Source organism: Strix uralensis, chromosome 1 (genome assembly GCF_047716275.1).
Source record: "Strix uralensis isolate ZFMK-TIS-50842 chromosome 1, bStrUra1, whole genome shotgun sequence".
In the NCBI taxonomy this organism is placed as follows: domain Eukaryota; kingdom Metazoa; phylum Chordata; class Aves; order Strigiformes; family Strigidae; genus Strix; species Strix uralensis.
The window spans coordinates 66,017,278-66,044,455 of NC_133972.1; the positions used below are offsets into that span (position 1 = coordinate 66,017,278).

The following is a 27,178-nucleotide window of genomic DNA, read 5'->3' on the forward strand; positions in this document are numbered from 1 at the left end:
AAGGAGTCGTTATAAAAGAACTGAAATCATTCTTTACTGCTACATTATTTGCATTTTTTATGTAGACCAAACCAGCCCCTTCAAGGGAGGTGGCTCATTCACTCTAACCCTCAGGCTTCATTCCACAGCTGATCAATCTTTTTTTTTTTTCCCCTTCCCTTGTGGTGTAATTTTCCAGCGAAACTTAAACATATTTGTTTCATGGGAACGCAGTGATGTCATCCAGCTGATAACTGAAGCACTCAACCATCAACAGAATTATTCATAACATGCATTAATATTATTGTCAAAGGCAAGTGCTTTGATCTTGCTGAAACCAAACTCACTTTATTAGGATTGGTTTGCTTCCAGTGTTTTTTCCTCCTCAAAAAATCCACGAGAAATTTTGCTATTTCATCCTGGGTCAGAAGGAAAGGAAGCTTAAGTGTCAGAAATTCCCACAGAAACAAAATCTCATGTTATGACCAGGTCCGGCTCTTCTCTAGTATTCAGTCATTTATTTATTTTTGTTTCTTTCAAGTCAACAGCTGCCCTCACAGAAACAAAAAGTGATTCCTGCCACTGTGGGGAACTTGCTGACCTCAGTTGAGTTTAGTCCCTCTGCTGTGTCTCATGAAAGGTTACAGCATTAATCCTTTTGCATGTTCAATGAAAGAATTTGTGAAGAGGGAACTCTGCACATCTCGCAATGTTGCTTTCGCAGGATACGCAGAGAAATGGATTTCATCATTTAAGTGTTGCACATATAAACAACTAGTAGACAGTTCAGTCCAGGGGAACATGGACAGATTACAGACAAAATAAATCCTCTGAAATTCACACAAGACTAGTTAACCTTAAAACTACTTATCAACTCGAAATTGTTCAGCAACAAAAAAACCATGAACTGGTACCTATTACCAGTGAGCCTTAATAAAAAAAAGCCAAGCCCTGGCACCCTTGTGTAAGAGAAACACAAGCAGCTTTCTGCTAGGGTGGCAGAAACACTTGGAATAACAGGGCATTGCTCTAATGCAACAGCTATCTGCAGCCTCTCCCAGAAAATAATCTAAAGCTTCATACAATTATAAATCCAAAATGTTACATCTTGGCCCCATTATGGAAAAAAATGTAGGATTTCACTGTATAAAGTTTGCTCCTTTGAGCGTTTTAGAAGCCACTCCCTACCTTTCATCAGCTGCCACACAGGATGAATTATTTACACCCATTAAAAATAAAACGGCAGGCTTTAAGAGTACTGGGAGAATTAAAAGGGAAAACAAAACAACTTCAAGTTTTAAACAGAAGTCCTGTATTTTATGTGTTATGTCCTGTAAAAGGGTGTACTGCCTTCCGCAGAGGGAGAAAAGCAACCTGTATAAAAACCAAAACTGTGCATTGCAATGTGTCCTGCCTCCTGGTGGAAAATCTACACCTTTCATTCCACGATGCAAATACAGGCATAGATACACATAGCGTGCACCTCTCAGCACTACACAATGCAACACGCACTTCTGCTTGACACTGTGCCTCCACCAGCAGGACAGGGCCCTAAAAAAAAAGAGACCTTACCACAAACAGATATTGCTTTTTCCAGTTAAATACGGGACTGAGAAAGTTTAACATGTACAAGGATGTTTGCTGAGATAGCAGAACCAGATGCGAGCTCTGCCCTCCAGCTAGAGATGCCACAAAGACTGGAAAAGCACCACAAGATTCATGGGAAGAGCACAGTCCTGAGGGAAAGGACAGTTGGAGAGGGATCATACTCAGGAGAAGAAAACAGAACCCTGGGAAGAAGAGGAAAAACAAGTCTCACAGGTTCTAAATATACTCTCCGAAAATTTTGTCTTAATAGTCTACAATAGTAATAATTCTTGATTTCTGAAGAGTGAAGTCTGTAGGAACAGGTATGAAATAAAAGACCAGAATCGCAGCATTGGGGGAGAAAACCAAACTCAAAACAAAAACACACCACACACCACCCTTTTTCCACAGACACGATCCATCCACACCAAGGACTGTTTCCAACATACCCATGTTGATGCAGTTTATGACAGCAGTGACTACAACAGACATCTCCTCCAGGCACATTTGTATTAGCTACAGCAACTGCCTTAACAGTTTTCCCTACCCTATCCCTCAGCTTGCATGACTGTTTCCAAGATTTTCAGTTCACCCCAGTCTGGGCTGGGTTCGGGCAGTCGGTTAAACATGCACTCTGCCACTTGCTTCAGCTGAAGTGGACTAGGGAGGTTCCACATGAGCAGTTTGACCAGCAGATCTTTCATTAAGGCAAAGTTGCAAGTGACTTTTACAATCAGACATACCAATTTCCTTCTGATGAATCTATCCACTGTTCACCACAGTCCTTTTGAAAACCACCTTACACACTGATGACAAATCAGTGGTCTGTGCATTCTACTTCCAAGCCTATGAACTTGCTGTTTTAAAAATCTGACTAGCTTGTGCCAAGAATTTTATCTAATCTATTGATTCTGAGGATTTAACAGTCAAAGGATTTATTCATGCTGACTGCCATTATTCCAAAGAACAGTATTTTAAGATAACAAGACATAATAAGCTCTGGGGGGGGGTTTGTTGGTTTGGTTTGTGGTTTGTTTATTGTCAGGTTTTTTGGTGGTGTTGGCATTGTTCATTTGTTTTAAGAAGTGTGGGACTTCTTGAAGCTAACATTTTATGTATGTTTCTTGTTGATCACTAAACCATCTCTTTGGATACACAGTTGCGCTTAAAGTTTATGCAAAGCTACCAGGAAAGTTACCTGCGATTTGCACTGAGCCATCTTCTCCAAGAAGAATATTTCCTGCTTTCACATCCCTGCAGAAAAATAAAGCAATAATAAGTGGAAGTCATTACATCTTTCCTTCACTCAACAAAAATATATTAAAAGGTTATTACTTCTTACATTTTTTTTCTTGCATTAGCACTTCCTGCTTCCAATCATGCAGAAACAGTAGGGACTTAACACCAATTGTAACTTCAGTAGACAGACACTAAGTGGTATTTGTATGATTTATAGCTAGTAGTATTTTAAGTACTATGCACAGAAAAAAAAAAGAGTTGAAAACTTCTTGGAAGGTACCTGCAAAACCACAAGGAACATGGTTTGTTCCAGGTTCTTAAGTTAGCTAAAGATGTGAAAACAGAACCTAGCACTGGTCTGATGCTCATGTACCCTTTTAGGGGGGAAGGCTTCAAGAGACAGTGAGTTGCTCTAGTCTCACTACCACTGAATGCACCCTATTCTTTCTCAGCCCCAAGTCTCTCTGCTCTCCAACCCTGGAGGAGTTCACGTGCTTCCTCAGGAAATCAGTTTAGCCCCATACATTGGTGAAAAAGCAGACAGAAGAAAAATGTTGTTTGCTCATGGCTTAATGAACTGAGTCACATTACTAAGGGTCAGGTGAGCAGAGCTGGTACAACAGAGACAGTGAGAGTGGGAAAGCAGGGCCACTCCACTATCCTGTGAAGTCTCAACTTTAGTGAAAAAGTCTCCCTGATTAATTTTTTTTTTTTCAACCAAAGTCAATGAATGCACAAGAACATCCAAGCATGTGCTATGGAAGTTATTATACTATCCCCTTTCTACCCCAAAACAACCTCTGGTTTGTTAGGTTAACAGCAGTACTTCTCCATCCTTGAGGGAATGCTACTTCCACACCAAATATGCTTTAAAGTTTTACAGCTTATTTTCTCACGCTGCTCCCCACACAAAGCCAAGAGAAGCACCTTTATAGCTGATACCCATGTTCACCAGCATGGCTGCTAAGCTTGCACTGGCTTGGAAACTATGCAGACCCAGAGCACATGCAGGTGCTGGTTCAAAAAAGGCTGCAAGCAAAGCAACTGTCTGGGGAGTGGATGCCAGTGAACAGATAGCAATTCACAACACTCCTCACCTTAATGACAACCACCTGCATGGAAGAGAAACAAAAAAAAGGAAGAAAACACCCAAACCCAAAACAAGCAGATTCTCCCTTGACTGCCTTCTGCAAATGTTCCAAATCCTTTCACACACACACAAAAAAGTCAAAAGCTATTTTTTTCCTCTCCTCCCTCATGCATCATGAGAACAGAACTGGCATGATGGCCTGGCCAAAGAGCCCCAGTCAGGCCCTGGAAGTCTCTTCCTTCCGGCCTTTGCTCTTCTGAAGAACAGCCTGGGCCGTTGCCAGTTCCAGGCCAGGATAATTTTAAACACATCCTCTCCAGCATTAACATTTGTTAGATTGTTCCCAGTACCAGTCTAAGACACTGGCATGGCAAGGCTTTCCCCCAGCATGCAGCAGAACAAAAATAAACAAAGACTGTCCATAAGACAGTCCCACTAAAGATTACTTTATCAGCAAATCGCATCTGACAGCAGCCTTTAGCCTTCAAACAAGTATTTCGAGTCCTGCCAAATGTACACGTCTTGCTAGCAGTGACCATCTTGGAGACTAATCCCTGTTTGAAGAACAAGCGTTAAAAGCAAGTACAGGAAAATACTTATTTGCTTTAATGATCTAGAACACTTGGATAGATCTACATGGAAACACTGAAGCTGTATGGCAAGACAGCCTTGAGAAGCTGACTTAATAGCAGAATGGGTTTCAAAGCAGTAAGAAGCTGTGACAGTGACAAATGACAAATGTAAAACAATCAATGCCAGTCAGCTCCAGTCCTGCACATTTTAAATTGTCCAAATATGTGAACTTCTGTTTAGGGCTGAGTCAGCTTTCCCTCCAAGAATCATTATTTTGTTTTATTCCTGCAATTAACAGCTGCAGCCATTGCAGACAAGAAAGCATAAGCACTGCCCTGTATGGTGACTCTTAAGTAGACAAAAGGGACCTGAAGGGATTAAATACATTAAGTGTGTAGCTGTGCTACCGGCCCTTAGCATCCATTGGCCAAATCCAATACAATTGGAGTTGTAGAGAGTTAACTGCCATGAGAGATATAAAACCTGACTAACGTCTACACTCCCACAAAGGGTTCATGGTCGTAGCAGTGAGGGAATAGGAAAGCTCCTTGCCAATATTTAGGTAGAAGATGTCTTTGGGATCCAACCCCACGAGCACATGGAGCCATGAGAGCACAGTGTCCAAGTCTGCTGCTTCCTACGAAAGGAGTTGGCTCATATGGCATGAAATATGCTTGGCACTGGCGCAGCCATCTCCAGGAATCTCCCCTCACACCAGCACTAATTCAGAGGGAACAGAGGGTGTTCAGGAAACTCTCCAATCCTACTGGAAATGTTTATCCAGACAGTCACTTCTCCTGTGACAGCCAGGATGCATGACGCCCTTTCAAAGTTGCCTGCCAGGTCCAGGTTATGGGGAAAGGAATAACATGCACTGAGGTTGCCTGTTGAAGTTATTGTTCCTCTTACTGAAGATGGGCACAAGTAACAGTAACTTCCTCTTCCATCTGTACTCCATGGTAGCCCAGGATGCTGGAACATTTGCCTAGTAAGCTGGGCCATGCGGTATTGTACAGCCTTTCCAAAATTCCCCTGCCGTCACGACAGCATGAGCAGCTCACCAAGCCCCTGAAGCAGACCACACTCAGCAATCAAAGAAGCGCCAGAGAAGTTTTTAAGCAGAACTAAGGATGAAGTCTCAACCATTGTGCGCTTCAGAGTCCAAAAAAATCCAGGCAGGTTGCACTGACATAGCAACAGCAGCCAAAAAGCAGCACATATTCAATACCACCAGACGATCCTACTGTAAGAGAGCAAGCTGGACAGGCTTGGAGAGCAAAGAGTAGTGAAACAAGCACTCAGAGTGAATCCCACGGGGAAGAAAAGAGCCAAAGGACGCCAGTCCCTTAACACCCTCCAATGCAGAGGCTTGTTTTAACTTCAGCTTGGATTAATTAAAATTTACATATTTTCTCATTAGAAACAAAAGTCAGTAAATATGGTGCTTCAAGCTGGTTCAAGAAATTAAAACAAGTTGACAATAAGAAATCCAGGAGGCCAACAACAGCCACTGCCAAATATCCAAGTCAAGCTGCAGAATTAAATCCCCACTTGATATGGCATTTCCTCCTGGTAACCAACCTGCAGAAAAGGCCATTACTCACCCCAGCATGGTATAATCCACCCTGGAGCAGCAAAACAGATTGGCAGCAAGCTGTTTGGGGACACCAACTCCTTTTTGGAGTTACTGTACCATAGAGGCAACTTCCAGCTTTCCCATTCCTCACCCCAGTGTACTGGCATCGCATCACCCACTGCAACAGCAACGAGTGAACATCAAGCAGCAGTAACACTGGGTGAACAGATGCCTTTCTTTAGCATATACTGCTGTCACCAGCAGTATCTTCAAAACTAAGGCCTCCTTTAAAACCATCTTTAAGATTAAATAATTGCATTTAAAGCAATGGGGTGGGGGAGAGAGTAACAGTGCTTTCCTGTTTATTCTCATAAGGAGATGCTTATAAATTTGCAAGCTGAATGGCGAGAAGTTGGTTACTCCAGGATACAGTTATTGCCAAGTATAACAATTTGAAGGTACTTCCTATTAAATGTGGTAATGACCATATCCTAGGCTGATACACTTGGAATATATGGTGTGCCTCTGGCATAATTACTATACTGGAAACAGGAAGCAGCTTTAGGCTGTAGCATAAACAGTAATTATATCGCATTTTAAATGAAGTTACAGAAGGCTGGAGTAAACTCTTTCGTGACTGTAGCTTAACAAATGCTACCACAGTTTGGACGTTCCCACTCTGCAACTGTCATCTTCTTCTCTAAAGCCTCCAAGTCCCCTTCCGCAAAATACCGATTAAGTTTTTATTTACCTCATACTTCACAAACAGAGTGGGAAGAGGGTTTGGACTCACTCCAGTGCAAAGCTGGATTCTCAACATCAGCCTTGAAATGTTTTGCAGCAGGGCAGAAGTCCCTCCTCTTCTGCATTCCAAACTGGTTTAGCGTTTTGTTGCCCTGGGAAGCTAATGTACCAGTTACATCACATTAATGCCTCCAGGTTAGGGCTGGGCCATAGGCATTAGATGCTACATAACCAAAACTGATCTCCAATACAACAAAATTACAACCAAGCACCCAGCTACAGGAGACTTGGGAGCACAGGCAGGCAATGAGATGGATGCTCCCCAGTTTCAAGTGTAGTGTTCCCACACACCCCATAATTTTTCAACAGGGCAGGGGGGAACTACAGGAACTGTATCCTAATAGCTTGTTCCCACTGTAAAAAGCCTGCACAAGTCCTTAAAATCCTGGTAAATTATCAGATCTGCCCTCACCCACAGCCCTCAATCCTTAGCACCACCATATAGTAGTGGTTGTTGCAGTGACAACATTAAGGGAAAAAGTAAGACTTGCTGGTCCATAATGGAGAGCAGCGTTAGCAATAACTAGGCTACACCTCTGCTATCCTGGCATATGCAATAAAACTTCATATTGCAGACTTAAAAGAACTGTCGTTTGCAAGAAAAGCAATGAAGCATGTTAAGTTCTTGATTTTTAAACAAGTCTCTTAATATTGTTTGGAAATCAAAAAGAATTCACTTGGCTTGTGTTCAGAAGTCTACATCGGGAGCAATAGCTAGGACAATTTGTTAAGGCCACTTCAACTGCGATACAAGTGACCTGAGCAAAGAGTGGCATCCCAGGACTTCTGTAGCCTAGCACTGAGAAAACGGTCACATGAAGGGGGAAATGGAGATAAGCCCTGTTTATTATGCCTTTGCTTCCAACCTGCTCACATGTGCCTTTAGGATGCAATGCTGGCTGTCAGCACAGCCATGAGTCATCTGCCCATTAGATGGAATTTACATTAACTGTAACAATAAATTTTCATGGACTGAACTCTATAGTGCATAATTTGGCATGAAGGAGTGGTTGGTCCTGCCAAGTTTCATTTAAAAAAAAGAGAGCATGCAAGCTACAAGAATTCCTATTTTCTGTTAATGGTAATGAGTAATTCAAAATATTTATACTGAATGCAACCAATTGCTGGAGTTAACAATTGTTCTGAATAATTTTCAAAATATTTCCAGGACAATGTCTCTACATACAGTTAAGTGTGAAGCAATTTGTGACATTATATACCAAATGAGCACCGTTCATTCTCTACTATCAAACATTATTCTCCCATCAATGATATGCTGTTACCTATGTCACCTCTTCCCTTTGCCTTATAAACCAAGGTATAAAAAGCTTACTATAGGCAAGAGCTTTACCATTTGAGATAGAGCTGCAAAACAGACACTAGGCTGGAGAGTGCAAGCAGAGCAGTATTTTTACACCCTCAAATGTCAGCACATTCAGCACTAATGTGGGAGAAGGCATCCAAGACAACTGTATTAGAAGTGCTGTACATTAGCACGCTCCCTGTTCCTGATCAGAAGAGCTGTGTGTACTAACATTTTCATGCCACAGGGTTGAGCCTGAAGTCCCAAACTCTTGGGCGAGATGCAATTACTGTCTGTTACAGTGCTGTACTTAACTCTGCAGAGCTGGACTCGGGAACATCTCCCAAAGCTTGAAGGTCTTCCAGCAGCAGAGAGCTGGCAAAGCAGCTTCTATACTCCTCTTTCCAGACTCCCTGCTGAGGCAGGCATAAGCAGGGGAAGAGATGGCCAAGTCCACAGCTTGTTTCATCCCTGCTCATCCACAGCCCTCTCAGCAGGCCCTTGCAGCCACTGGCAGCCAGGACCAGCGGCAGCAGCCAGGCTGCTATAAATTACAGTGGGGGACCAGCCCAGTGACACGCTTTATTCCTCAGGATCAGGGAAGCACAGCGACTGCTTCTACCCTCTCCTCTGAGCTGCTCTGCCAGCTGCTGGGCCATGGTGAAAGATCAGGGCCTCAATGAAGGGGCTAAATGCCAGCAGCACAAGGCAACTCATGATTTACTCCAAACCTCGTAAACGGCAGAGGCATTTTTAAAGCCCCAATTTCATGGGGGCTAGGTAGGTAGAAATCTTTAAAGGCTTATTATTTTAATGTCTGAAGAAAGTTAAATAAATAAGCCAGTGATATCAGGAATTTTAAAAAGTTCTTTTTGGTTCTTTTAAGCAGTGTAAAGCAAAGCTTTGAAAGGAAGAAGTGACTGACAAGACTGATTTTGCAGAGGGGTGTGTAGACAAAGTCTACTGGAAAGGATTGTCAGCTTCCAACAAGACGAGCTATACAAGTACATCGAGCACTTGTTTTCCCTGTGCGCTACCCTTAACATCCAGGCAGATCACACTCAGTGCAGTGAAGAGACCTCTTGGGAGAGATAACTGCATCCACTCTCCTGGCACAGGTAAACAGAAACCTGAGTAAGGGCTCTGTGACAAATGAATCTCCCATTGTACTTTATTTTAGCTAAAGCATTAAACACCTTTCAGAGGATCCACGATGCACTTACTAGGTACAATTCTTCCTGATTTTTTGCCCTCCAATGCTGCAGAAGTGGACTGCTGCTTTAAGTACAGGGTTTGGGGTCCAAATCTGATTCATTTTAGAATAAGTCAGTATGTCAGCTCAGACAGCGAAGGGTTCACTAAAGAAAGCTGCAGGAGATCCTCCTGAAATTCAGTCATCTTAGTTATCCGAATAGCTCCAGGGGCTGGTAAGATGCTGAGGCAGTGAAGAAAGAGTTGCAGACCTTGGGCTAACTCAGTGCAAGACAGCAAGCGGTGTGTCACATCACTTACTGCGTTCCTGTCACAGAGTCACTGTTACCACAGCACCTGCAACTTTCCTTTATCTCTGCAAATTGTGTCCAGCTTATGCTTTTTGTTCCTCTGCCAACTTCATCTTTGATGGTTTTGCACTCTCATTAATTCCTTCTCTTCCCACGTGTTTACAAGCCTGACAATGGTTAAAGGGAGGTGCAATTCAGTGACAGATCCTGTCTGCCTTGCACTTTACGTCTCATTCATCACCACGCCTCCAGACCAGTATTAGTGCTCAAGTAAACCTCAACTGCGTATCAATGTGCAGGAAGTTGCTCCAGCTAAAGCCAAAACCTTAAAAACCAGTTTTCAGACAGTTGAGCTCCTTCAGCCAGATAATAAAGTGCTACGAATACTAGACCTAGCCCTATCTCCCAATATGAAGACGATCTAATCGTACCAACCCTCACAGCCCCACTTCTTCCTCCTATAAAACAGGTTGTTGCTTCACATATTCACCCCAATGCTCATCACTGTTGTAATTTCAGCCTATGGCAAGGAGGATTTGCCAAGCAGCTAAGGCTTCTGACAAGCTTCAGCCATTCAGCAGTCAATGCAGGAGAGAAGCTACGTCTCCAACCTTATACACCACTTCTTAAAGTTTCCCCTATTCAGTCAGAACTTCAGTTTCTTCTTGTATCCTCCGTAAAGGATGGAGCCCAGCAGGCTTTAAAATCAAGTTTTTGTACCATTGAACAGCAGCTAAAAATGCATCATGATTTCTTCCACAAATTCATCTATTCAGCCCTTCCATTTCCTGATCCTACTTCCTAAGGACTGCAGTGGGGACAAGGCACAAAGCTCCTTTAACAGCTGCTGCATGAAAAGCAACACACACAGCAAGTTGGGGAGTCACAAGGTCTGCCTCCTACCCCTGGAGGCCCAGATATTTTTGGGAGGCCCTGCCTTAGTCATTGGTAACAGAGGAAAATAGTCAAGTTATAACATGGCCTTATTTCAATCTTTCACGTCAAATTATTTAACATGCAAGGAGGTCGGCATGCTTCATGTGGCAATACTAGTGAAGCACGCCACCGTGCTACAGTTATCTCCTGCATGCTAACACATGTTCCTATTGTGCTCAGAAATAGGAATTTCCCCAAAACTACCACATGCAGATCATCCCAGTTTGAGTACAAGATGGATCAGGTAGCAAAAGAAACAGGAAAGCCAGTGATTCACACACCTCCTTGCCTTGACCCTGCTATGATGGAGAGATGAAAATTCATTCCAGTAAACACATAATCAACTTGGATTAAATAAGGACCAAAAATTTTGATATAGGAGAGCTCAAAAAGGTCTTAATTTCCAAAAGGCTCAAGCACCCCTGTTCTGAAGAAGCAGTATGTATATCTATACACACACAAGGTCCAAGGCATTCCCCATTCCAAGGCAAGAGCTGGCCATATCTACAAAGCCACCCACAGCTCTTGCTCAGCAATGTTTGCAACATGATACAGAAGGAGAAATTCAAGACAACCAGGGCTCATAAGAGACTTGCCAGCTCGACTTCCTTCTCCAAAATCTAGAAGACGACAGTTTTAAGCATGGCCAGCATAGGAAGAAGAGAGAAGATCTCCTTATTTCATCCAGCTATTCCTATAAAAATGGAGAAAGCAGTTATAAAATTGGGTATCTGGACAGTGGAAACAGTCCTCCTGGCATACCCAGCCTAACTTGGTGATGCTTTCCAGGCCGCCATGAAATGATAGATTTCTCTGTGGTAGTTCCCTATTTGTTGTCCTAAACGCACGTGGGTTTTGTCTCACTTTTGTTCTTGAAACTATTAAGATTTACTTTTTAATGTTAAAGTTTTGTAAGAACTCTGCGAGACAGGATATAATTTGATTTAATAAACATGCAAAAGTAATTTCTGATGCAGCCTCACAAAATTTTCAAGTGTGCTTAATATGTTACCACACAAATTTAGCAAGTGACCTTTTTCTCATGCTTTAGCATAAGACATGAATGAAGAGACTGCAGTGGCCTGAATAAATGCTTAAAGCATCTCCACATATGCAGCTCTTAGGACCTATGAAGGCCAGAAAATCTGCTGCATTACAACAGGGGACAATATTCAAAACCATCTTTTTTGAAGGGGGTTATTCACTGCATGCATCACAGTAGAAACAATGAACAGGATGAACACAGTGATTTTAAACAATTACTGCTGGAGAGATGTGGCAAGAGCCTATATACTGGGTGATCTAGTTCCAGTAATCTATACCAGATAAAAGCAGTGACATGAGAAGGATGTCACAAACAGAGTGGTTGTACGTACGTGTGAATGGCACTTGGTTTCTTCAAAGTCGAAAGGTAAGAGAGTCTGTTACGTTTTCAACTGTTAAAATTAATGCTGCAGACAGTGAATGAAGATTACTCCCCCTGGAAACACATCAAATCCAAATACTCCTGACAACTCCGGAGTTGCTAGAAACCGTATTAGTTGAGTGTGCAACTCAGTCATGGATCACTGACCAAAACCTGTCAACTGCTGTTGAACCTTTTGGAGATCACCCCGACCTCTATTCTCCTGCTCTCTTCTGATATATTTCCTGCATCTCATCCCCATGTAACAAAGAGGGGAGAAAAACCTAAAAACTCACCTCCCTTTTAATGCAGTGCATAGTGGTTGTACCAAGAAGCTGTTTTTCCCTTGGACTAAATCCAAGTTACTGTAACTGCAGGACACCCTGTGTCACAGTCCAGAGGCAGCATCTGGGTCTGAGGGGAATGATGCGGGGACAGACACCTGAACACAACAGTCATACAGCAAGCACTCAGCTTTAGGCATCATCCTGCAAGCCGCTACATGGACCCTCGTAACACGCAGGGCCCCTGAAGGTTGGGGCACTGACATTAGCCTGGAGTCACTGCAGGGCCCCCAGCACTCTCGTGCTTTCATCAACAGTGATATTTACCATCAGAGTTTTAATTGCCAGGCTTTTAGGCTTCAGAGCAGAGACTGTCTTTATCCACTTCGAGGAAAACTGTCTCCACAGGAGCTATTGTTTCTGGCTGTCTGCAGATTTGGGATTTACATCTGGTTTGTATTTTCTCTCTGCAACCACAGGGAAACTATTTTTTTAAAAAACAATGAATTTCTGGATGATGCAGTGGAAGAAACAGCCACTAGGAGAACATGCTGGTTTGCCAAACCACCACAATACGTGACAGTATGACTGCCGTGTACAGAGAGTGGACATTCGGTGGTCCTTGTGTTCTTGACGCTGCACAGCAAAGTGTTTATTTGGGGGAACAAATCACCCAGTACAATCAAGACACCCAAGAGTAACATTTCAATTGTTCTGGCTACCGAACTGTTTACAAATTAAAGCTTTAAAATTTATATTAACAACTACCTCTAAAGGTTATTTCTGCCCATCCCTTACTATAAAGGAGACCAAAGTACACTAAATATAAAATTCCACTTCCCACAGCTGAGCAATAGCTAGCTTTCAAATTACTAGTGTCCTGACTTAAAAATCAAACTGGCAATTAGAGGTGAAATGCTCCACATCCCATTATCCATTCCTCAGTCCTCCCCTACCAAACTTCAGTTCCAATACACACTCCCCAAAACAAGATTATAGCACTGTGGAGAGTAGGGCTGTGAAGTTCTCCTACAGTATTGCTACAGAAACAAAAAATTACAGTATTTCCGTCATCAAAATAATCAGAGGCATACTGGAATCCAGTTTAACCACAATACCTGCCAGCACAGCTATCAATGCATTAATCAGCTACATGTGAATTATGCTTGAATCCTGTAGGACAGCTGAGTTCTGCCAAAATATATCCATCAGCTCCTTCATCTTGGATCCAAAACCTGCTACTGGAGGAGCGCTCCGACAAAACCCATACACCAGTGTTGGTGATGTGTATGTGCTCATATACAGACACCCTTTTTTGCAGAAATTATTTTCTCTTAATATAGGTAGAAGAGGCAAACAATTAAACTTTTATCCTGTAGCAAAACCATCCTAAGGTCCTAAAAATAATCTAATATATTTGGCATAAAAACACAGCAAGAATATTGGTTCCAGGGTCTCTTCAAAGCAACATTTAAACAGCTGCCCCACACTCAGAAAACTGATTTTGAAGAGACATCAAAAAACCCCAAAACATTCTGTTTGGGGGCACAAGCTGATCTAACTCAGCATATCAAGTGTGCTATTGCACCTCTAACCCCCTAAGAAGTAGAGCAGCAAAGTAATAGCTGGATTACTGCCATGCCATGCATGCAACCCTAAACCACTTCCTACGCTTTTTTGTTTTTACAAAAAAGCATGTATCACATTTATTATGCTGCAATAGGAGAATCTGATTATATTTGAGCAGCATATCACTTCACCTGGACTAACTGAAATATTCAGTTACACAACAGCTAATCATGAACAGAAGATAAGCTCAGAGATAAAAATAGGGAGAAAGACAGAGAGACCTTGTAACAGTTAATCAGCATGATTCATTTGTCAGACTGCCATAAAGAGCACCACCTGAAAAAGACTTGAACTTCCATCCAACAAGTCTTTTTAAGCAATAAAACCTCTTGGGTTGGGTTTGCTTTAGTTTTATTTCCAAGTCATTCATCAAACTCCTACTAATCCCCAAATACACAGAGGAATCAGAGTCTAAATGGGGAAGAGGTGCAAGCATACCCTCTGTGTCACCCAGACAACATTAGCCTGGGAGCAACCCTCACAGCATGTCGGTCTGGCTTGTCTTCCGTAAAAAAATGTGTCCAAGCAGATGCCTGCAGGACAGCTTCACCCGAAGGTTTCTGAGTTTGGCCCTCCACCCTCAACATGCTGGCTGCTGCCCAGGTATTTAACTCATTTAACATGAGCCGGATCACTGGGATTTCAAATTGTCATTGGGATCACCGTGCTACACAGAAAAATGCAACAAGGATGGCAGCAGCTGGCTGGAGGCACGGCCAGGGACAGGCACATGGCAATGAAGGCAGAGCGCTGCCAACCCCAAGATACAGAAGGCAGTGGTGATTCTGGAGAAAGACAGGAATCATTTGTAACTGTTACCTTGGTATAGAGTGTTTCATGAAAATAAAACTGATTCTGCCTGCTCCTTTATCTTTTCCAGAAGGCCTCAGACTGTTCCCAACAGCCCTTGCAAGATAAATGCAAAAAAAATATCACTTTGGACAATGTGGGAGACTCAAGCATTTGTTGCTGAACAATGGCATCTATTTAAGTCTCAGCCTTGCTAATTAGGAAAGTAAACAAAAAAAAAATATAATTTAAGCCTTCACTAGATATTTGGCTTTCTAATCTCCTCTTGAGAATACTGTCAAACGACTCTCCTGTCCAAAGCAGGGATTTACACTTCCACATGAAGCCAGCTCCCCAAACCTTAATTGGAAGTGGCATTAAGTTCAAGGCAGGCTTATGCAGAGCAAGATTCACCAGCAGCTGAATTTCATTAAGCCAGTCTTCCATGTGTTAACTTAATTTACCCATTTAAGATTATGCATAATTGAAAAGTATCGAGCAGCTCCCCTGTCAGACATATATTCTCTGATCTCACTGATGATTTACAGCAGTAACAAGCTCTCCCCCGCTTCAGGTCAACAGTGCCCACAAAATTACCTTTAGGTCCAGAGAGTCATCCTTCAGGCTTTGTCACCAGCCTGGTTCTCCAACTTCAGATGTGCTAATTACATTCATTTCACCCATACTGTGTCTCTAACTTTATCAAGTAGTTTTCTCCTCATGCAATAGAGTTGGGATATTTTAGTGTAACCAGCTGAACACTTTGCTCTGCTGGGTGGCTGCTTGTTTTGGGTTGGTTGTTCCAGGTCTAACCAAAGCCCTTCAATTTAAACCCTTCACAGCTGACCTTGCTTTGGCCTCAAGTTCACCCCAACAACATTGCGGACACTATATTCAACAGTTCAGCCATCAGCTGATGCAGTTTCCTTTAGAGTCAGATACTTTAAGCTGACCCAGGGGACCAAAGTGTAGTTATTTTAAACACTTCCTCTCAGAGCATCTCTGGCACAACTGCAAGATTTCCACCTGCCTTTCCCATCAGGCATGACCAATATTATGACCCCTAGCGTAAAGTAAAATGGGAAAACCATACAGATATTCCTATGTATGAGGAAGGCTCCCATCTTCACTACAACTTTAAACTATGTTTTTCTCAGCAGTGTATATACATCTGGATAAAATGCAAGACATCATGATTAACTCCATTAAGGAAACATGTTTCACCCCTCAAAGGCATCTAAGCTTGCTTTCTGGCAACAGTTAAAAATCCATCCTTTGCATCACAGGTAGGAAACTACACAACTTTCCTTCTGTATCATGACTATTACCACTTCTCCAAATTTCCAAAACTGCCATGCTCCAGTACAATGAGGTTATCCAAATGTTTTTTTCTGATAAAACATTATGCAATTGTTGGAGCAGCTCCAAAATATAGGAATGCAACACATGCAAAGTAGCTGATGCACAACCACAAGCGTAAGCTGCTGCAAGGACACAACTTTGATTTCTGTGCTGAAGTTCCCTAAATATGGACAAAATGCTTCAACAAGCAGGATGAGAATGGTCACAGCAGGTTTGGTTCAGTCCACTTCTGAATGATTCAATATGAATCACACTTTCTTCAGACCAAGCAGTTGGAACTTTCTGTGAACATATTTCTGCTGAGTGCAGTAAAAAAAAAAATACAAACCACACAAATGAATCTATCCTCTATAATCTTTACCACAATTACTAGTTTTTCTGTTTCACTACAGCAAGTCAAATGGAGAACCACTCCTCTTTCAATGCAGAAATCACTATGTGACATCTTCAGAAAAAAATTTAACAGGTTACTGCTGCTTTAACATATACAGTTCAATTTCATTAGACCAGAAGATGAATTAAATCAGTCAAGTCAGTCAACTGCAAATCACAGATGAACATGGTTTTGTCAATTACTTATGGCAAGGGTGAAAAATTACCATGCACTCAGCAAGTAAGGTGGTCTATTACTTCACTCTAAATTTCCAGAGCTGCCTCAAGTCTTATCTCTAAAAAATAAAGTTAAGCAACCAGATACAAAATCAAAACTGTCTTCAGTGAAGACAAACATTCTTGTTAAATGATAATTTTAATGGAGACTGGAAACCGAAATTTGAGATTTCTTTCAGGGAAAAGAATTCCACGAGAACTGTTTCCAACCATTTCTTTTTAACCTAAAACAACATACAAAAGCCAGTTGGTTTGACTAAAAATATGAAACAAGTATTTCTCGGATTTTCTAATTAAAATAACATTTTGGCAAAAAGGTACCTCCTCTTGTGTAGCCATCATAAGACGACAGAAACTTACTCCAGCACAGCAGCAGCAATGCTTACAATGGCATTGTACCAGAAGACAGCCAAGCTCACAAAATTCCCAAGAAAGAAGAGGCTGTTGTTCCCAGCAGCAGTCTGTGGCTGGGATGATGTATATTACCCACAAGCAGTATATCCTATTTTCAGCATATATTTAGGATTGCAAATCTCATTCTTTTTACGTGGCAGAACATACTTAGTATCCTCTCTTCCTGAAGGATACACCACACCTTGACACCAGCGGAGAAGAAAACATGATTTAAAAATATCTCCCAAATGATAGAGCGGCACAGAAACCCACGCATTTCAGTGATCCATCAAACCACAGGCCATTAGTTAAACAGAAGAAGTTTTTCCACTAATTTTGTTTCCGCCTTTTTTTTTTAATGAAATGACCCAAATTGAAATTTTATTATGTTGATCTTGCAGCTAGCCCTAAAAAAAAAAATAAAGAACAGGGCTTGAAGGGCTCCTTATTAAATTGCTCAACACTTCTTATACAGTGTTCTTGGTGATTTGCAGCTCTGCAAGAAACAAAACCAGATGAAGTTCTTAAGCTCCAACAACTACATTTTACAGAAGGTAGTTAAAATTTGGAAAGAGATTCTCTATATCAGAACTTTCAATACCCCGAAGTTTACCCAACCTTGGCCTAGTCATAGCATTTCCTAAAGCAGCAGAAGCTATACAGACATTTGAATTTTGAGTTTTGATTAAGCTCCCACCTTTACTTTCCTCTTTCCATGCTCTCATAGCCCGTTGTGGGATGAGACTGCACATGCTCAGCTACTCTGTTTCAGTGACACGCATTTCAGGACAAAGATGAGAAAAATGAAAGATACCTGTGAATTTGTCCATTTTTATGCAGGTAGTCCAGCCCCTCCAGCACCTCCTTAAGGATTGTGGCTATACAGGGTTCATCCAGGACACCAGTCTTGTGTTCTCCTTTGGCCACAATGTGCTTTATAATGTCCAAAACAGAGCCTAGAGAAAAGAGTTAAACACATGAATTTAAACTAGAAGAACTGATTCACAGCTAAACATACTTTATAATCACTTAATATACAAGTTGAAGGAATTCATTGGGAGGGGAAGCAGTGATGGGCAGGATCAAATCCAGTAACTGAAGCCTTTGCTGCAGGAAAGCAGAGGCAACAATGAGCCTTACAGGGGTGCAGATCTTCAAGGTGGGCTGTAAAATTCCTGTGATCACAAGTAACTGAAGTTATTTGAAGAAGCCAAAATGTAAAGTGTATATACAAAGGATTCTTGGAAGTTTTTTAAGTTGATACCAATGCTACAGCTGTTATAGTATTGAGTACTGGAGAAGCAGGAGGGGGAAATGGAAAAAGCAGGGTGCTGCCAGGACTCACAAGCCGAAGGCAACAAGCTTGATAAAATTAGACTCTCTTTTTCAGCTCTTACAAGCTCTATGCAGAGGAATAGCAGGAAAGATATAATCCTTGAAGGGATGACACTGGCCTAACAGAAAAAAAGTGGAAATAATTAAATAGAGAGCAAATGAGGCTGGATTTGGACAATAAGCCACTTTTTCACTGTGTACTAAACTGGAGTAACTTGGATCCTTCCCTAGAAACATCATGCTTAGTCTTTCTCCCAACCATGGTGTGAATTACATCATCTTGCATGACAAACCATGCTTTATAGAGCAAAGCACCTCTTTGAATTGCACCCAGGAATAAACAGAATCAACGACTAGTAACATGCCTCTTGTACAAGGTCCTGTTTTCATGATATATTGGGTACTGTATTCTTTGTATTTGCATCTGGACCGAAGACAGTCTTCTCAGAACTATGTTTTTATTGCTCCAGTGTGGGACATCTAAGCCTGTTTTCCAGGCCTCTACTATTTAGCCCCTTCAAACTTGGGTTTCTATGGTTTAATGACTGGATAGTCAGCTAGTAGGATTTTTACAGCTATGGGCACAAAGCAATGTCAACAATACTGGGAAGTTCCTAAAGAATGAGAAAAGCAGACACCACTGCGAAGCACAAATCCCAGCTTTGTCTCTGAACAGTAAGTTTATAGGAAAAGAACATCTCAGTATTAACTCAGCTAGTTTAGAAAAGCTAAGTCAAAAGTTTTAGAAAAGTTTAGAAGAGTTCATTCTTCCTAACGTGCAATCAAAAAAATCATAAGAGAAAACATTTTTTCTATCTGAAGAACAGCAAAAGCTGAGAAACTTACTCTCATTAATTTAGTCAGTGGGGAAAGTACAAGTTCCACCTTGTAAATTCTTGAAGAAAGCAGAAAAATACAATAGAGATTTTTGTTTTGTTTTTTTTTTTTTCTTTTCATCCTTCAGGTTCAGGTAGACAAAAACCCCTTCTCCCTTTAAAACTTATTTTATTAACTATCCTATTTGAATTTCTAGGTTAAAACAATCATGCAGATAGATTTTTGCATATTTTACTTTTGGATTCTCACATGAAAGCAAAAAGGCTGCAAGGTTGAACACCATGAGGAAAAGCTTGTTTTGCACAATTCAAACTGCACAGGAAACAATTACATGGGTGCATGCTGTCCCTTAGTTTGTGGGCAACGGTACGTGCAGAGTTCATCTAACAGCTTGCTGCAGTCAGAAAAGCCACTATTCCCCACTCTGCCAAGCTGCGCACTTTTATCTTCTCTGGCCCACCGGCACCAGTCCTCAGGCTGTACACCAAGCCACCACACCAAATCCACCAAAAAATAAACAGGGGGAGGGGGAAACTATGTTTGGTTGGTAGTGAGCATAACCTCTGAACAGATGAGTTTCACAGCCAATGAAGAGAAGCAGCAGGGTAAGCAGGAGGGACAACACATTTGTGAATGCGGGAGGAAACCCCTTTTGTCAGCAGCAAGCAATTAGACCAGCTCCCTGGCTGCCCTGAATGGCACCTCCAGCTTTCTCTTTCCACAAAACCTTTGTTTGGTTCAAGGTATTTGCAGAAGACACGATCTTAACACATCAGACACTAACAAAACAGAAAAGAACAAGGAAAATGAAAAAGTATAGCAATGAAGTTGCATAACATCCCCCCAACATTTTATGCAAGAATACTCCTAGCAGTGTTCAGCCTTTCTTTACCCTATCCGAGCACAGAAACATGCTCATCTTTAGTGAGCTTCGACATGGGTCTTAGCCAAAGGTTTCACCCAACCGTAACTCAGGTTGTTTTGACATACATTGGATTTCCTGCATGGGAGAAAGATTATCGCTACCAAAGGAAACTGTAAAACCCCAGATGTCAGAGCATCCTCCCCTTCACCAAAAATCTCACCTTTAGGTTCTGGTGTCTGAGAAAAAGATCCTCAGTTGTGTTATGAGGACTCACCTGGGATTCAGCCTGTCACATTTTCATATCTAAAAAATACATGCTTACAAGCTGTAATGCTTCTTATTTTGGACAAGAATTTTTGTGACACCTAAGAAAAAACCCACCAAAAAAACCCTCGACTTTCACAGTTCAGGTTTTTCCTCTCAAATGTGCCATTATCTGGAGAACAAACTGTCACTTGTTTTAGAAGTCCAGTGAAAATATGTGGTTCTTCACGAACTCGTTTTGTCCTCTTTCCACCCACAACCCTGTTAGCAGACTTTGTTCATAAACATTTCCCTTCTCCTGCAAAGGGCTCAGGGAACATGAGGAGGCAGATCATATGGTGCTCAAATTCATTTGGTCAAAAAATCCTGTATTTAGCCAAGTTAGAAGTTGTATTTAGCCCAGCAAAGGGGGTGGGGGTTAGACAGACAAGAGGGCACGCACAGAGCCAGACTTCGTTGTGAAAGGGCTGATTCACACCCATGCTGTATCTGCTCCCAGTCCAGCCTGCCACTTTTTAAGCACATTTTTTAAAAACCACTTTCACATTGAGATGTTCAAAGTAGTGGAGGAATTTGCCAGTTTTCTACAGAAAGGAGACCAGCAAAAAGGCTATCAGCAAAACGCTTAGTTCAGGAAACAGCAGAAAAGCGACCCAAGAGCCACTTTCCTGTTGAAGAAAGTGTTACTTGATCACCCCCACTTTGTTTGCACGGGGGGGGGAAGCTTTGCTACTGGCACCACAACACAATAAAGTTGTGATTTTTCCACCTCAGATCAGTAAATTTGGGAGTTGGTACTGACTCCCAACTCCATTGCAACTTCATAAAGCACAGCACCACAGGAACACAAAGAACGAAGCCAAGCTGCATTTCCATGCACTGCTTTGTGCCACATTTCAAATTTTCTGGCATTCTGGCTCAGGAAGCCTTATGTGGAGCAACAAAAAACCCAGATCCCCAAACAGAAACCCATAGCTAAGCACAAAGCTACTTCAAAAGCAGAAGTCATGGGAATTTCAGTATTGAGGAAAATGCTTTCTGCTAGAAGAGAGAGATTGGATTTCAGCGTCAGCCTGATCAATTCAATGCAAAGTTGCTCCCCAGGATCTCAGTTAAGCATGTGACACACTTACTAGGGTATCCACTGCCTTAGGATATAGACAAATTTTCTCACTTACATCAACTGCATTACACTCAAACAACAGATTAGTAGCTCAGAGCCCTGTCCTTAGCCTAAGGGGAAAAACAACTGCTTCGCACAGAGCGGCCTGTTCCTGGTCCAGCAATACATTGACTGCTAGAAATTAACTGGAAACTAATTCAGCTGAACTGGAACCAAGATCCGATCTACACAAAAGCACGTGCTTTACAAATCAATCAAATTGTTTCAAAATACCACCATGATTCCAGATACTGCCAGTTCCTGAGCCACCTTCCAAACCAGTTTAAGAGTAACTGGTGAAGCGAGAGTACACCTGAACATCTCTGCTTGGACCTCTGCTTAAATGCAGTTTCAGTATGGATTTGTACTCCATGTGCAAACTGTTCAATCTCACTGCGCAAGACAAAAGTCTCCCATAATCTAGTGGCCAGAAGATGAGGTTCACACAGGAAGTAAGGCACCCAACTCTGTATCAGAGAACACTTACAAGATTTTGAAGTGGAAAAAAATCTTTTTAAAAGAAAATAAAAACCTTTGACTCCTCCCTATTTGACTTCTCTTTTAGATAGGTGAAGTACTCTGGTGTGTATTATACATGGTACTAGATTTGGTTACAAGTTACCTCCTGATTTTTCTCATTAGAAACGCACAAGTAGAAGCTACAGATTCACAGAACAGGAGGGTCAGCCTTCAGTGGAGAGAAAAAGAAATTAAGTTTGGCTGAGGCTAACTGGAAAGCACATCAGGAAAAGACAAAACAAGACAAAGAGAAGAGCCAGAACTGGATCCTAAAAGTAAATATAAATAATGCTGTCATTAATACGGATGTTTAAAGAAGTCTGGTAATGAGCAACTGATCTCAAAGCCCAACAGAAGACAAAAGAAAGGAGAGAACATTTAGAGATTGATGTGGAAAAAATGCAGCTATAAACAAATTCCTGCCCATCAAATATACACTGTGCAGCACACCAACAGGATGCCTACAAGATACTGTGCAATCTGATAAAGCATTCTGCATTATTTATCACTCATCCTTAAACTGTCTCAGTATATTCTGACGCTAATCACAAACCGTATTACATCTCCTTAGTAAAGCACGATCTCTCAGTGCAAACTGTACAGCAATTGAAAGTTAAGTGGTTTTCTGCTCAAACTCACAAGCTCTGAAATCTGCTAATGCAATAGCTCCTACCAACAGCAGAAGTCAGCAGGAGCTAGCTGTACATAGACCTACCCTCACCTGATAAAATCCAACCTGTAACTACTGTGGGTCAAAGACAAACATGCAGCGAGCAACTTTTCCTGGTCACACCAGTTCTGCAGCAGACTAATGTCTGTCCAGCTGCACAAATGGAACAGATACCCCATTGCACCCTCTACTGCCCTCCAGGAGTGAAGAGCAGGAAGCCCCACAGGTCAGCTTTCCCGTTTTGGCATGGCTGGAGACTATCTAATTAGGCCTGACTCAATCCACAGAAGCCAGTTCCAAGTTTCCAGAAGCAAGGGGTTGATTTCCACCCATGACAGTGGTATCTGAGGAATGAAGACACAAGAACCCATGAGCAGACCAATATCCTGAATTGGCAAGAGAGGGATCTTCAGGTTTTGCGCATTAACATCAGGCAGAGCATTGGCGATGGACTGTCTTGAAACCTTGTAAATGCAGTCTTGTCTTGCACCCCATGCATGTACCCAGTAAAACTGTCTCCTTCAACACCCTGTACCATGTGCTCCTTGGTGTTTCCTTCAGCAACAAAATGAGATTAAAGAGTTCCACGGTTCACCACCTCCCTGTTGTGCCAATGCTTATGAAGCCATACTGTAAATGAGATCACTGCAATAATTGCTAATCCAGTTTTCCAGGCAGGGTGGAGACCAAGCAGTCAGGAACTTCTTAAACCAGCTTCCCTGCTGGAGAAAACTTTTGTGTAATTGCACCCTCGGGGCAAGAAGCCCAAATTGTTCCACTGATTCACCTTCAACAGCAAGCCACCACAAACATCAAGACTTCCGGTTCCAAACCCAGAGCGCATTTCTTTGACCTCACCTACATCAGTAAGCACATGTAATGGCACTTAGGCAGCTACTTCTGATGTTCTTCCTCAGGAGAGGAAGAAAGTATTTAAGTGACAGTCATCAGCCATGCTGCTTAGTGCTTCAGCACATGGGGTACAAAAACCTGAGCAGAAAGGAAAGCTTGTTTAGAACAAGATTACAGATACATGCACGAGTATTACAACTGGAATTTTACATGCCCCCAGAGGCAAAAGAAATGTACAGCAGAGCTAGTTGCTGTGGGAACCACATCTTGCATGTTATACTATAACTTAAGTGACAGGACAAAGATACAGGATGAGGTAAATGAAAAGAAAACTCCCCCTTTAAATTTGTCTGGCAAGCAGAACAAGAAAATTTAACACTAACTTAATTTACAACAACAAAAAAAGCAGGTTACAGTACCTGCATTGATTTGCCATTTAGAGGCCTGGCATAATTAGGCTGGAAAACAGTGCTGGGGATCACTACACAGTTTTGTGAGAACCAAGATCTGCCCCAAACCTGATGGACACTGATGCTGAACATGCTTCATCTTTGAGAAGTGGGAGTTGGCAGGATTCATTGCTGCTTCTTTTAAGACATCTCAGCAGAAGCCAGCTGTTTCGGTGAGCCTGATTGTCATCAGAGCCAAGAATTAAATCTGCATCTTGTCAGTCTCTGACAAACGGAAGCAGAAAACGCAAAAGAAGGAACAGCTGCCTGGATTTAGTACTTCTGGGACTGAGGAATACAGATACAGCAAAAAAGTAAAAGGAAAGAACAAGTTATACAAAACAAAGGAAAAGACATCTAAGTAGATTGCTGGGGTTTCTGGTTTTGAAGTTTCTTCTTAACCCAGGTGAAACCACCTCAGCACAGAGGGAGAGTTAAAGAAATTTCCACTTCTTCCCTCTCGAGCACTTGCATGGATGTGTAAGAAATACAAGATTAAGGCAAGATCCAAGATAATATAATAAAGGGGGCAAAACAGCCTATTGCAGTTGACACAGACATTTATAGGAGAAAATCTGAAGACAAACTTTTTTCATGCTTTTCCTATGATAGCTAGGAGTGGCAATGTATCTACACGCTGCATTCTGCAATCGTGTACAGACCCTACCATCTCCTGCTTCTGACTTACCCCATCCTTAATTGTTTGAAATTGTGTGTCTACAAATAAAGTTAAAAACTTCAGGACTCAAAAAGCATAGCGCTCTCCTAACAAAGTAATTCAACATAAACATGAGAGTTTCTAAGAACCTGTGGCTTACACTTTGATCATAACTCACTGCTGGAATTAGGAGTGGCCAGATCAGAGATTAACACAGCAGAAGTAGAACAAGATGTTTTATCTCCCTGGCGGAGACCTAAGACTTGCCATATTTCCCTTTTGGTCTGGCTTGCTGAACTGCTGGCCAAGCACTTCATCACACAAATCAAGATCAAAAGTTGAAGATGCTGAATCTTAAAAACTTTTGGAAAATAAAAAGTTTAACTATTTCAATACAGTAATCTCCTTAGCAGATTTATAGCAGATTTAATTAGGAGCCTTCAAGAAGGAAGAAGATCCGAGAGTCCTATCTGGAAATGTTTCAATATTTAAAGCATTTACCGTTTAAAAATATTTTAGAGGTCTCATCTGCTGTAGGTTAAGACAGTAAAAATTGTTGTGTGATGTAGCAAGCCACCACAGATGGCTGTTGCAAACGAGCAACTGTTTTGTAGAGTTAACCATGGCCTTGGGTCACCTGTGAAATGAGAGCTGTTGTTAAAACCAGCAAGAATTTAGAGGAGCAAACAGGTCACAATCAGAAAAAGCACAAGAACAAAAGGACAGCTGCTTCTCTTCCTACTGAAAAGCCGCAGGAGTTAAAGAGCAGGACTGGGCTTCAGATGGCTTTAAAAAGGCATGAGTAGAATTCACGACAGGGGAATGCCAGTGAGGCAAAGAGCAGGTCAGCAGTTGTCTAGAAATAGCCATTGGAGTTTAGTTTGGAGTAACACTGGACCAAAAGGCCAGGGTGCCAAGCTGACACTGCTAAGCTTAGATGCCTACAGAACAGCTTCATCACTGGAGTAAAGGGTCTGAAATTTCTACTGAAGGGAACCAAAACAGCAGATACTTCACTAACCTGACTCAGGCACACATCACCAGATCTGAGAGGGTGTCAGAGTAACTGGACACATCAGCACCTCTTGTCACTACCAGCTGGATATCATCACAGCCACATTTCTGCCATCAGCAACAACTATGCTCTACATCTGCTTTGGTGTCAGATCTGCCAGTTCAAACTGCTTTCAGCAGTAACTTCAGCCAGCCTGTGTGACTTGGCTCCGATGCAGATTAGCAGTTTTACATGTTACTTCCTAAGAGCTCACCAGTACGTTACTTCCTCACTGCTGACAACTTTTAAAAGATGGAAAACTGTATCTTCCACCATCACAATACTTGAGAAGCAGAGACATCTAGTTGAGTTTCAGCGACAATGCCAGTCAGGCAATTAAGCTACCTTTGAGTACACTGGCTGGCTGCTCAGAGGAGCAAGGCACTGTTACCAAACAATAACGCTTCATGGATTTAGAGTATTTTCCCTTAGAGACATTTCTAAAATACTTGCATATATGACTAGGTTAAGATTTCAACAAAATGACTGCAACTAGAAAATAAATTAAATTGCACTTAAAACAACAAAAAAAAAGGCTTGCATTACAGACTGGTCTGTCTTGTGGGCTGTTTATCAGTGTAAAGTCAGTGTAAGTAGGCTGAAATTAAAACTGGTTTCAGCCTGAAAACCCATGCCAGCATAGACTGAAACTGATGGAAGAGAAGCAATAAGATTCTGAACTTGTAGCCAAAAGAAATTCTCAAGTACAAAAGCCATAATGAAGATACAGAATGGACATCGAAACAAATTTTATATGTGCTTACTGGGATATACAAATCTCAGCCCATGCTCTCTGAATAGTTACATGGAATGAAATAGGCTGCACCCTGGTGGGTTTTTTTTCCCCTTTCTGGTTTATAAAAACAGCTCAAAGGTTCTTCCTGTTGAGAAACTCAGATCATTATTTTTCCCACTGGATGACCGATGACCACAAAACTAGCCATTTTATTACTGATAAGAAGTAGGCTGAAAGAAATGAGAAGCAGTTTTAAAACTGTGCCTTGTTACATAAATCAGCCTAAAAACAACTGGAAATAGTCTCACTAAAAATGAATGAAAAAGCTCTTCAGTCAGAAAGCTCTGATACACAAGTTTCTTCGCCCATCCTCAAGATCGTCCTGTAGAATTTCCCTAGGAGATCTAAAATGAGATTTCTGAAGTACAGTCATGAAAAAAAGTACAAAATCAAAACAGCTGAAAAATACCTCTCAAGGTACCCTCCTGCATAGTAAGTAGTGACAGGTCATTCTCAAAGTCTTTCCATATATTTAAACAACTCCCCCAACCCCCAAAGGATTCATTTTAAGTGAGAAAATTTAACACTGGCTCACTGAAATGTTGGGGGACAGGTGTTACACTGCTACTAGTCCATCTTTTATAGTACAACCCTCATCTTCAACATACGCCACAAAGTAAGAAGCAGTGAGATTTCACAGCACTACTTTACTGAAAG

The 27,178-nt window shown here is 41.7% G+C and overlaps 1 protein-coding gene across 2 annotated transcripts in view; it reads right to left on the bottom strand.

Annotated features, from left to right (window-relative positions):
• The window catches only part of OXSR1 (oxidative stress responsive kinase 1), a 92,312-nt gene that overhangs the window by 32,134 nt on the left and 33,000 nt on the right, over positions 1–27,178 (bottom strand). For both annotated transcript variants that reach the window (XM_074869422.1, XM_074869430.1), the window contains exons 4-5: positions 17,875–18,016; positions 2,765–2,820 (exon numbers count right to left, since the gene is read on the bottom strand). In XM_074869422.1, the coding sequence (XP_074725523.1) occupies positions 2,765–2,820; positions 17,875–18,016 (198 nt within the window). The remainder of the gene's footprint in view (positions 1–2,764; positions 2,821–17,874; positions 18,017–27,178) is intronic.